General features: G+C 35.4%; 1 protein-coding gene across 1 annotated transcript in view; it reads right to left on the minus strand.

The window, feature by feature from the left end:
* ME1 (malic enzyme 1) overlaps window positions 1-13,277 on the minus strand; it is a 199,488-nt gene that overhangs the window by 115,409 nt on the left and 70,802 nt on the right. Inside the window, exon 5 of the mRNA XM_036248483.1 lies at window positions 6,549-6,710. Coding sequence (XP_036104376.1) covers window positions 6,549-6,710 — 162 coding nt within the window. The remainder of the gene's footprint in view (window positions 1-6,548; window positions 6,711-13,277) is intronic.

Consider the following 13,277-nt stretch of genomic DNA (forward strand, 5'->3'; position numbering starts at 1 on the left):
AATGCACACAGAGGAAAGACCATGTGAAGACACTGGAGGAAGACAAGCCAAGGAGACAGACTTGGAAGAAACTAACTCTGCCGACACCTATGATCTTGGACTTCTAGCCTTCAGCAGTCTGAGAAAAAGATTTCTATTGGTTAAGCCACCCTGTGTATGGTACAGTGATGGCACTCCTAGCAAACTAAAACACCACGCAATACAATAAAGCACTCTTTAAGACTTAATGATACCTATACAAGTATTGAGGAGACACAAAAATATCTACTCATAGTATTTATAGTCAAACAGTAAGCTTTGATATTGGCCACTCATATTAAAAAAATGAACAATAAGCATAACTTCTATAAAAAGACTTTTCGAAATCAGAAAAAAAAAATTAAACATAGTATGATCAGGTAACAAAAGTAAATTTTATTTAACAACTGCTTCCTAAGTAAAGAAAATATGGACTGTAAAATAATAGATGGAGGATAAGATGAAAACACAAATGCCCTCCCTAAATTAATGCTTTCAATTACTAAGTTGAAGAATAAGAGTATTTTTTATCCAAGCATTTCTGTGGCTCAGTTTCAGTATCTGTGTTCTTTAAATTTCCTTTCCTTGAAAGTCAGGCAAGTATGACTTTACAGCAGTTAGAATTATCTTATCAATCAGCTGCTAATTCCTTTTCTATTTTCTTTACTACTCAATATAGGTACTTAACATAAAAGGATAAAACATTTATAATTTACATTTAAAAAGGGATCTAGTTTTCATTAAACTTTGCTAGGTGATGTTGGATTAGAAACCAAGTGATGTTATCAATTAGTTTTTATATTTTTATTAAGAAGTGTAAAACTGTAGATTCACAAAATGAATGAGATTAAAAATTATTACTATAGGAATGTTGACTAAAAACAGTTTTCTGCATGGCAACATGAAAACTCCACTACATTTTACACAAACCCAATCACAGTCATATTTTAGTTAATTTTCTTTCTTGTCTTCTCAGTAAAGCAGCAGAGCAAGAATAAATAAAAAGGATAAAGTGTCAAAATAAATAAGAACAATAAGAGCTGGCAACTCATTTAACTCCAAGTATTTTTCTATTCTTATATATTATATATTTTCTATTAATATATTAACTAATAGCTAAGGACATAAGTTAGAATTTTTACAAAGAGTATTTTTAACATAGTTTGAACTCCAATAACTCATAACAGAAAGAAAAACTCATTTTAGAGCATTTCTATCTATTTTAGCAAAAGAAATCTGAAATGGCTTCTATTCTTACTATGAAATGTAAATGCTTTATTGCTAGTGGAATACAGTTGATATGTGTGGCCCCAAAATCAATAATATTATGAGACAACTGAGTCAAAGATGAAGGTAGATTTTGCTTAATTAATATAACATACCTCTATTAATTCTTGGAAAGGAGAAGGCAGACATGTACATTTTAAAAAATCACTCTTTTAATGAACCAAATAAATGTCACTTTATTTACTTAGAAATGTGGAACACCATAAAACATAGAATAAACTATTGTCTCTATTGCAAATGAAACAATTTTTATTAACTGTTTATTACAAAAACACAGAAAAGCTGTTTAGCTTTCAATATTTGTTTTATAAGTAGCCACTTTACTGGGTGCTATAATTTGATTACGATATTTTTAGTCGATTTTCTTCAGTTTCAAAAATAGATAAACATTTTACCTATAAATAATGATAATTTTGTCCTTTCTAATCTGTTAGTTATATCCCATTTGTTTTCCTTGTCTTATGGCACAGTCTAGAAATTTCTGAACAATGAAAAAGAAAATAGTATTGATAACAGGTGTCTTGATAACTCTTTAAAAGAATGCCTCCAATGTATCACTACTGTGATGTTGTTAATAGTTTGAATATAATTTTTGATATTAAAATATTTTAAGCCCTGGCTGATGTGGCTCAGTTGGTTGCAGCATCATCCTATTCACCAGAAGGTAGTGTGTTTGATTCCTGGTCAGGGCACATACCTAGGCTGTGGGTTTGATCCCCAGTCAGGGTGCAAGTGGGAGGCAACCAATCGATGTTTCTCTCTCCCTCTCCCTTCCTCTCTCTAAAATCAATAAAAAAAATGAAATATACATATTTAAATTTTTTTATAATATTCCATTTGCCAATATTTTATGAAATATTTTTGTTTCTAGATCTACATCAATATAAGCTAATATTTACTAAGTGCTTATATAATGCCAGTCACAATGTTAAACATTCTAAGTGTATTAAATCATGCTAATTCTATAAGATAGATACTCATTTTACATGAGGAAACTGAAGCACAGAAAAGTTAAGGAAGTTTTTCAGGATTACACAGTTAATAAGTGATGAAGCTGGGAACAGGATAAGACTAATTGTTATGTACTACTTTTTACCAGGTTTGGATATCAAGCTATGTTCTTTGTTTGAATGAAATGAAATGTGAAGCTGTCAATTTTAATATGCTCTGGAACAATTTCGAGAGCATAGGAACTACATTTTCTGAAAACTCTGAATAGTCAAGCCCATAACCTTATCTGAGTTTGAAAGTAAATTCTACTTAACATTAAAATTTAGACCTATTTTTGTTTTTGTGTGTTTGCCTCATATTTTTGTCTATGGTTTGCATGGACTCTGGGGACATGGTTCACATGCATTCAGTTATTTTGGATAGGGCCTAGCCATTTTACCCAGCTGCCTAGGTACCACAATTAATAGTCACAGGGTGGTGGCTGGCTATGCCAGCAAAATTAACCATGTGATTTGAGGTGGAGGACCTTTCTTCATGTGGTATCAGTTAATGGAAGACTGAATTCACATAGCAATCAATCAATCACACATAGGTAATGAAAACCTAGAGCACATATCAATCTCATACTTCAACACTGGAAGATACTGTGCCTTGACTTCAAAATCAGAGAAAAACAGAAGCTTCACATTTAGAACCCTCCAAGACACTTCCTTTGGATGCCTTTCCAGAAAGAACATACGTACCCCTATGTTCACAGCAGCTTTATCTACGGAAGCTAAGATTTGGAAAGAGCCCAAGTGCCCTTCAGCAGATAAGTGGATAAAAAAGCTGTGGTACATTTACACAATGGAATACTATGCAGTTGTAAAAAAAAAAAAAGATCAATCTATTGCCCTTTGAGACAGTATGGAGAGATCTGGAGATGATTATGCTAAGTGAAATAAGTCAGTTAAAGAAAGACAAATATCACATGATCTCACGTATATGTGGAATCTAATGAACAAAATAAACTCATGAATAAAATAGAACCAGAGGCATAGAAACGTGGAACAGACTGGCAAATTTCAGAAGGAAGATGTCAGGGGGAAGGGAGAGATTAACCAAAGAACTTATATATAAATATATAAATAAATAAATATATATATATACACACCATGGACATGATAGGGTGGTGAAGGCCTGGAGTGGGGCAGGAACAGGATGAAGGGGGGAAATGGTGGGGAAAAGTAGGGGAACAGCTGTAATACTCTCAACAATAAAGTTAAAATATAAAAATATTTTTATTTTTATTTATTTTTTTTTAGTCCTCACCCGAGGACATTTTTTGATATTTTGTTCAGATAGAGTGGGAGGGAGAGAGAGAGAAAGAAACATCGACGTGAAAGGGACACAGGTCGGGGACAAACTGCAACCGAGGTACATGCCCTTAGCGGGAACCGAACCCGGGGCCTCTCTGAACCGCAGGCCGACGCTCTAACCGCTGAGCCAAACTGGCCAGGGCTATAAAAATATTTTTAAAAGTGACAAGCAAACTAACATTCTCATGACCATTGTGAAAAATATAAAGATTGCTAAATAGCCCATTATTTTGTGTCCTCCTTTTGTTAAAATCTATATAATTTATCTTAAGAAAAATAGAAAAGCAAACTTTCCTGTACAACTTTCAGTGAGATCTATGAGTCTTAGCCTTATAAAGCCTGAGAGTGCCTTGGGCAACCTCCCAAACTTTCAGTGGTGTCAGAAGTGAGAGTAGTCTTCGGACTATGCTCTCAAACTTTGTAGTTTGGCTAACTTCAGGTATAGCTAAGCTATCTAAAGGAACAAATAATTTACTCTCTTTTTAGGACAAGAACTCTAGCTAACCATTTATAATATATATTTTCACCATTAAACTTCTTAAATATGATTTTAGAAAAAGATAAGTTATAAGCAAGTAGAAGAGCTACAGTTAGAGATGAAGAGTATGTTGGAACTGGCAGAGAAATGGCTTGCACTAACTGTCTTTAATGGTTTGTCAAATGTCCCTTTCAAAGCATTTAATGCATGCTGAAACTAGGTATATATGTGTCTTGTCTTCCAGATTCAGAGCATCTTGCTGACAATATCTTAAGTTGTTTATTTTGGTATTATCTAGCCTTCACTTAGGTCTTCACAGATAGTAGGTACTCCACATTTATCTAACTCAATTAAATCTACATAATATAACTCACTTAAACTCTACAAAACTCTGTGAAGAGTTTCAGGAAGTTCTCTCAGGTTAAAAAGATATTCTCCAGTGACTTGTCAAAGAGTTAAAATTTCACTCCTCACTTAATTTTTTCCCCTAATGTCTCCAACAGTCCTCTGGTGGTAAGCAAACATACCCAGAAATACACAAAGCACTTTAAAAATAGATTCATTTAAATTATCAGATTATTTTCTAATTTAGCAGCTCAAAAACTTTGAAATATAGAAAGCAGAAGGCATGTGAAATGGAAAAATAGTTTAGAGGGCTAGATCTACAACAAGGCAAAGTAAGAAATTTGATAATGGGTCAGATGGGTTTTGCAGGCTGTAGGAGGCTAGGGGACAGAAATGGAATGAATAACATAAAAGGAGTGACTATCAAAAGAGAAAATGAATACTAAATGGACATAATGTGAGAAAATTCAAGACAACTAGCAAATTTGCCAATTTTAAGACTCACCTTCAGGAAATCAAATATTTCATATAACTAATACAATCAACGCAATAAGCCCAGTGTTATAGTTTCATTAGTGTACAATTTACTCTATGTCTATATTTTATAATCTCAATAAAAGGCTCAAGTTTAAAATGGAATTCTTAAAGTTTTGCATACCTGTTTTATTACTCTTTACTCCTCTTTATTTCTTCCTACAATTTTTAAGATGTTCTACAGATTTTGTGATTTTAAAATTTTGATTTCAATGTAATTTAACACAGAAGAAAATATATGAAATATAGAAATCTTTTTTTTTTTTTTTTTTGGTACGTGCCCCTAGTGGGAACCGAACCCGGGACTCTCTGGTCCATAGGCTGACCCTCCAACCACTGAGCCAAACCGGCCAGGGCTGAAAAACAGAAAATCTTAATGCTCAATCTATATACTAAATTTTAGAATAATTGTTTTAAGAGGTCAGCTTTGATAAAATGGTATTGATCTATTGGTATTGAAAAAGAAAATGGCAGATAAGCAATGTGTTTTTATCAACATGTATCTTTTATAAAGGTTAAATGAGCACTTGTGTATACACAGGAAGTTAAACATAAAAAGAACATAAAAAATGTTCAAGTTACTATTATAACATATTATTAACAGGTCAAAAGTTATATCTTAAATTGCTTTAGGACAAGAAAATCAACTATAAAAAAGCATACATATTTATTTCAAGTATCAATGTCTTATTTGATGATGAATCTATTCTAGATCTGGGTCTGAAATGTGTATGTAACTTTTAAGAAGTCTATCCTTAACTGAACATGTCATCTCTATTTCAGAAAATTCTACCTTTAATTTCTTTTTTTTTTTTTTATCCTCACCTGAGGACATTTTTCCATTTTTTGTTCAGGTAGAGTGGGAGGGAGAGAGAGGAAGGGAGAGAGAGTGAGAAACATCGACGTGAAGGGACACATCGAGTGGCTGCCAGGGCCGGGGACAAACTGCAACCAAAGTACGTGCCCTTAGCGGGAACCGATCCTGGTTCTCTATGGACCACAGGCCAACTCTCTAACCAGTGAGCCAAACTGGCCAGGGCTACCTTTAATTTCTAATATCATTCACCCATAAGTAATCCTGAATATTAGCAATAAAGGATAAGCAAAGATATGTACTATTTGATATATGACCTTAAGATTCTAAAATACAGCTACAGGATAAGAAAGACTAAACTCCAAATCATCTACCTAAGGTTCAATACTGACTTTTAGAAGAAGATTTCAGACTCATTAAATTTAATATCTTTTGGGATTAGTTCCTATGTAGTATAAAAATAATAATTAAAAAAGAAAAAGAAACTATGACAGTTTAAAATAAAACATATATTTTATAGAATAATGGTATAAATACTCATCAAAGGATAATAAATACTAAAGAAGCTGGTAAAAGATAAATTATATTATCAAAAAGGGAAAATGAGAAAAGAAATAATTTTCTTATAAGAGTTGGGGGACAGGTTTGAGGAGAGAAGGAGAACCAGCCACAAAATAATACATTTTATGGGGTAATTGTGTGGTTGTTGGGTTTTTTTTTTTTTTTAGGTGAATAGCTTTCTTAGAGACTTAAAATTATTTACCTCATTTTCTGTTCCCACGTCCAGAGTGACAGGCAGACATTCCTGAGGATTCATCCCTCCACAAGCTGTATACAGAGCTAATTTACCCACAGGGATGCCCATTCCATTACAACCAAGGTCTCCCAAGCCAAGAATACGCTCTCCATCAGTCACCACAATAGCCTAGAAGAAAATAAAAAAATACTTTTTAATAGATTTTCACAAATCCTGGGGCACAGTTCCTGGTCTCCATTTCTGTAGTTAATACTTATGTAATGAAATACTACACTGTCAAAACACATAAATTGAATATAATGAAAAAGATTTTATGTGATTGTGTGGAAGACAGGGAGAATAAGTAAATTTGATATAAACATTTTATATTTGTTAAAAATAAACATATGGCCCTGGCCGGTTTGCCTTAGAGGTAGAGAGAGCATCAGTCCGTGGACCAATGAGTCACAGGTTCAACTCTGGTCAAGGGCATGTACCTCGATTGCTATTCAGTTGTGATTTGTCCCCAGCCCTGGTCAGGGTACGGCCGTGCAGGAGGCAACCAGTCAATGTATCCTCTCACATTGATGTTGCTCTCTCTCTCCCTCCCACTCGATCTGAAGATAAATAGAAAAATATCCTCAGGTGAGGCTTAAAAAATAAATAAAAATAAACATATATGATTAATTTGGCTGTCAAGAAAAGAAGTGAGGGTGTGCACATTAAGATTTAAACAATCCAGCCCCGACCAGGTGACTCAGTTGGAATATCGTCCCGTACACCAAAAGGTGGTGAGTTCAATTTTGATCAAGGCACATATCTAGTTTGTGGATTTGATCCCTGGTCAGGGTGTGTACAAGAGTCAACTTATTGATGATGTTTCTCTGTCACATGGATGTGTCTCTCTCTGTGTGTCTCTCTCTCCTTCTCTCTAAATATACCCTCGGGTGAAAATGAAAAAAGAAAGTTTTAAACAACCCAAATAACTCAGTCTTCAATAAAAAGGAGCAGTGGGCCCTAGCTGATTTGGCTCCATGGTTAGGGCACTGGCCTGCGGCGTGGAGAGACCTGGGTTCGGTTCCAGCTAAGGGCATGTACCTCAGTTGCAGTTTGTTCCCGGCCCTGGTTGGGTCGTGTGGGTGGCAACCACTTGATGTATCCCTTTCATGTCGATGTCTCTCTCTCTCTCTCTCTCTCTCTCTCTCTCTCTCTCTCTCTCTCTCTCTCTCTCTCTCCTTCTACCTAAACAAAATATCAAAAAATGCCCTCGGGTGAGGATAAAAAAAATTAAATTAAATTAAAATTTTTTTAAAAAAAGGAGCACTGGGAAAAGTATAGAAAAATAAGAACTGAAACTGGGAACTAAAAGAAAAACAGAGAAGTTTTAAAACTAGCCACATCCTCTTTGAGGATAATTAGTTAATTAATGGGTAATAGCTGAGTAGTCCCCAAATGTACAGATCTTTGGTTTATACATCATGGCACCATCAGCCTATTTTCACAACAATGTTGACCTGTCCTTTTTAACATCTATAATCATTTGATATTGTTCTACCATCTTTGATATATGCTCAGTACAGCCTGCTTAAAGTACAGTCTACTTTTTTCACCTGATAAGCTGTCACTAGACATAACTAATTTTGCTCAGTTTGTTTCTAATTACCTTAAATATCTATGAAACATAAATTTTAACAATGTAAAGATTTTAATTCTATATAATCTAATATTTTCAATGAAATTAATGCATCTAATATCTTTATTCTGTGATTCACAGCCATTATGTGAGTATAAGCAAAACCAATATTTAAAAACACAATTTATTAAATATTCTGCATACCACTACACCTGTCATATCCATGCAGCCTTGGAAAAATGTCAGTTATCTGACCTTGGATGAATTAAAGCTTCTGTTTCTTATTTGTAAAATGGAAATAATAAATGTTATTTTCAGAGTAGCTGAATAAAATAAGGAGCCAACTCTGTTTTGCTCACTACTGTACACCAACACATAGCATACATAGTATTTGGCACACAGTAAATAATCAATAAATATTAATTTATAATTCCATAAAATGAGATCATGATATACAAAAAACTACCACAGTACCTGGTACATTAGAAATTCTCAAAAAATGTAGCTATTAATATTCTTATTATCATAGGACTAATGTAGAGAGTCACAGCATTTTAGAAGAGGAATTTAGAGTATATTCAGTTCATCCCTCTTATTTTACAGATTAGTAAACTGAAGATCAGAGAACTGAAATAATTTGCCTATTGGTTTATCTACTTATTATCAAAGAATTAGAATCCAGGTATGTTAACTCCTAGTACAGTGTTTTTCCACCATACTACATTTTAGAACATATTTTAAAATATATCTTTAGCATCTTTTCATTTAATTTTCTGTTCACCTATATTATGAAGCTCTTAAAGAACTGACTTTAAAAAGTAAATACATTTGAGAGGTGGGTGAAATTATTTCTGCATATTTTACAGATTCCATAAGTCTTTGTCAAATTTTTCATGTCTAATTGCAAATGGTCAGTATCAGCTGTTTTGGAGGAGGCAACTTGACACCACTGGGTTAGTTGACTTTGATTTAAGATAAGAAAGATAAACAAATACTGCAGAAAACTATAACTTTGCTTTTCAAATAAGCCAAATTTTCAAAGTCCAAATACTTTGAACGTATATTAAATAAACATTATTTTATTTAATGTACTATAACAAAGAGAGGTACTTTTATATATGGCTGATAATGTATACTTTTGTGAATATGTTCCTTAAGTTCAGTTGGCCTGAATAACTTTTACATATTTTATAACATATTTTATAAGGAGAGCAACATTGTCATATAACTTAGTTATGATCTGAATAATAATTTATATAATGCTTTCCAGGTTTCATTAAAGATATTTAAACCCTGAGAGTTGTTACTTATAATTTTTATCAGTTTCAATTTTTTGAAAAAGGAGTTTAAAATAGTATGGCATCTTCATTCATTTTTGGTAGTACATCTAAGTTATGCTAAATATATGTCTTAAACATAAAATTTTAAAAAACATTATTCTTTTTAGTTCCTTCATAAATTTTATCTCTTGAACTCTTCTTTCATCTCAAGCTATCAATTTAATTATATAAATATACCATGGACATTACAGAGGTGGTAGTTGTTTGAGTAACTATTAAAAAAATATACTTGTAAATGCTACTAGCAAACCCTGTCTAAAACAATCTAGTTCTATTCTTTCAATGAGCAGTGCATTGTTTAAAACCTATAGTGAAGTGTTTGAACACTCTTAGAATTAATTCATACCAAGCAGGATTTGGGAAAATTGTTTTTAGCACAGACTATAATTTCTAAATGAAACTCACTACTAACTATGTAATGAATGTTCCAACATGCTTCCCCAGTAAATGTGGTTATATTACAGTATTTCAGAGAAGAAACCAGAATTCCACACACACTAAGTTCCCTGTGTATTCCCTCAAAGAGGAAACATGTTCCCAACTGGTAATGCAGGTATTAGTCTAAGGCATAACATATAATCAATACTTTAAAAATATGTTTTCTTTATTTTTTTTGTCACCATTTACCCCCATACCCTCTTTCACCTCCAGCCAGCCCCTTCCCCCCGAAATCTCAACAATCTCTGTTTTAAGGCACTTGATATTTTAGCTTTGTTTATGACTTATTACAAATGTACATTTCAAGCATTAATTCACAAACATTTCAACATTAAGGAGTAAATTTTAAGTGAAGAAATCCACTGAATTAAAAATATGTAAAATATACAATGTATCGCTAAATTAACATTTCCTTGCTTTTATTTTTAACTACCTTATCTCATGCTTAAGAAAAATAAAGCAATTTCCCTTAAATATAGAATCTAAAATCAAAACAAATGAACAAAACAGAAACAAACCCACAGATGCATAGAACATTTTGATGGTTGCCAGTTGGAAGGAGGGTTGGGGACATGGGTGATAAAGAAGAGGGGATTCGGATGTAAAAATTGCCAGTTATAAAAATAATCACAGGGATGTAGGGTACAGCATACGGAATACAGTACAGGGCTTATCAGAGTGATTACTTTGTAAGTTACATAGTCGAATCACTATGTTGCACACCTAAAAGTAATATAATGTATGTCAACTATAAATGAAAAACATTTTTAAAGAAAACTAAAGCAGTTGTATATTTTCTGTATAATAATTGAGTCACAAAGGCAGGATTATCTCAGTAAGACAACTGCAATTCTATCTATGGTGTCTGTGTTTCAGAAATTAAATCTACATTCTAATGTATCAATTTTTATTTGGGCAACACCTGATAAAAATATCCTGTATAAAATATGCAAGGGTTCTCCTGAAAACACACACACACACACACACACACACACACATGCACGCACACACACATTCATATGTTCTGTTCTTAGGAGAGTATCACCTTGTCTTTCTAACTATCAAAGGCTACATTTAAGTTCCAACTTGGCTAGAAAAATTTCTTAACTGTATCCTCTGAATAAATGAATGTGGTATAAATAATTTATACCAGTCAGTTTAATTATATATTGTCTTATAATTGATTGCCTTTGTTTCATGTGTGCTTTCAACTACACAGCCCATACTACATCTTAGTTTTCACTATTCTACTATAAGAAAGAACTGCCATTTATTAAGTGCCTGCTATATGCAGACACTATGCTAAGCTTTTAAAATAACAGTATGTACAGTTAGGATCAGAAATATCAGTGAAGACTTAATATTAAGCATTGAAAGGATAAAGGTAGGCTATTAATGAAGTTAATCAGCTAGTGAGAAAATCATAAAGCAAGAGAACAGCTTACTGCCTAGCTTTTAGGATATAGGATATTAATTAGACCTCTCTACCCCAGAACTATTTCCTATTTTGACTCATTTTTAATATCCTCTCTAGAATCCTGATTAAATGTAAGTATCCTTCTTCTTAGAGGAGCAGACATTTATACTTCATTGAATTAGCACATTTTTTAAGGTAGTGCCTAAGGAATGGACCTGTGCTCAGCAAAGACTACTCGGTAGGAGGAAATTTGAGGAAGCAACTTAGGTGGGAGAAAGAGAAAAACAATGGGAAATTTGAAAACAGTAAAAAACATTTTGCTTTAAAAGTTTGCCTAGCATGAGCCTTAAAGAACAGAGTGAACCACTTCTAGCCACAACTGCTCCAACAGTAAAGATCATAAAGAAAGTAACACTTCAGAAGTCACAGCTAGAGTGTCTTTGTACCACTAAAAGACATCAATTTATTCAACTTTAACCCTAAAAGATACCACAAAGTTGCTGGGTACCTAACAGAAAGGGAAAGGGGGACCAAGGACAGGACAAGTACATCTGACTTTCTTTAGAGAAGGTGGGTGGCATAGCATTCAATCCCCACCACCACCATGTACTACTGGGTAACCCACTGTTAAACTGTGCCTTCCTTTCCTCACTGAATTACTGTATCATGGTAATTACAAGAGTGAATCCAAGTACAGTGTTTCAAAAAAAGGCTATCAAATGTCAGATAATATTGTTAACTTTATTTTCATTAGTTCACTCATAGAGGGAAGTCAGATGAGCTACCTAAGGTCACAATGATAAAGAAAATTAACAAATTATTTACCTACCTGGATTCCTGTTAGTGAATGATTAATATGAAAACAGTTTGCTGGAGAAAAAAAGATGGTGGCAGGCAGGACCGGAGGGAGGGTGAGTGTGAGAGAGTGAACTAGTGTGTGAGAGAGCGAGTGGACATGAAGGTGGACAACCAAACTCTTGCAGTGCAGAGACACAGAGCAGAAGGTTCCTGTGCTGTGGACAGGAGCAGTCAGCTACCCCAGTAAGCAGCTCTTCAGGGCGCTTCTCCATGGGCCGCGGGGCGGTCCCACCATTTTGGAAGATCCAGGGTCTTCCCTGGGAGGAAGCAGTGGGAGCAGCTAGGGCCCGGCAACCTGAGCCCACCAGTGCACCTGGCCCCATCGGACCAGTGGACACTCTGTGTCAACATAGACCTGTGCACAGCAGTGGAGCTGCCAAGGTGCGGGTACAGAAGCTGCAAATGGCCTGGAGCCCAGCACCATCCCCCACAGTATAAGTCCAGTCAGTCAAGATATACCCCCAGCAACAGAGCTGGGGAGCAGACATCCATCCCCAGGCAACAGGAGCACAGACCAGCAGCTGAGACCCATCCCCAAAAACTACAGCAAAGGCTGAGCAGGAGTTGAGCCCCATGGGGCAGCCGCACTCCCCAGCCACCAGCCACAGACCTGGGGCTCCACAGAGGCCTGTGCTACCCAGCAGCCCTCAAGAGCAGTGGGAATTCGGAGTCTGAGAGGGACCAGTGCAATCCAGCTGCCTGCAGGACTTACAGGGTGCTGGGGCACCAGAGAGGCCTGTGCTACCCAGGTGCCCACAAGATAGGCATAGAGCCGGGTCTCCAAAGGGACTGTGTGATCCAGCTACACACGGGACCTGTGGGGTGCTGGGGTACCAGAGGCCTGTGCAACTCAGCTGCCCACAAGACAGGCGTAGAGCCAGGTCTCCAAAGGGGCTGTGCAATCCAGCTGCCCGCAGGACCTGCGGGGTGCTGGGGCACCAGAGAGGCCTGTGTGACCCAGCTACCCACAAGATAGGTGTGGAGTCGGGTCTCCAAAGGGACTATGCGATCCAGCTGCCCACAGTACAGGCAGGGAATGCAGCTCCAACAGGGCCTGAGCTATACAGCTA

Source organism: Molossus molossus, unplaced genomic scaffold (genome assembly GCF_014108415.1).
Source record: "Molossus molossus isolate mMolMol1 unplaced genomic scaffold, mMolMol1.p scaffold_m16_p_8, whole genome shotgun sequence".
NCBI lineage: Eukaryota > Metazoa > Chordata > Mammalia > Chiroptera > Molossidae > Molossus > Molossus molossus.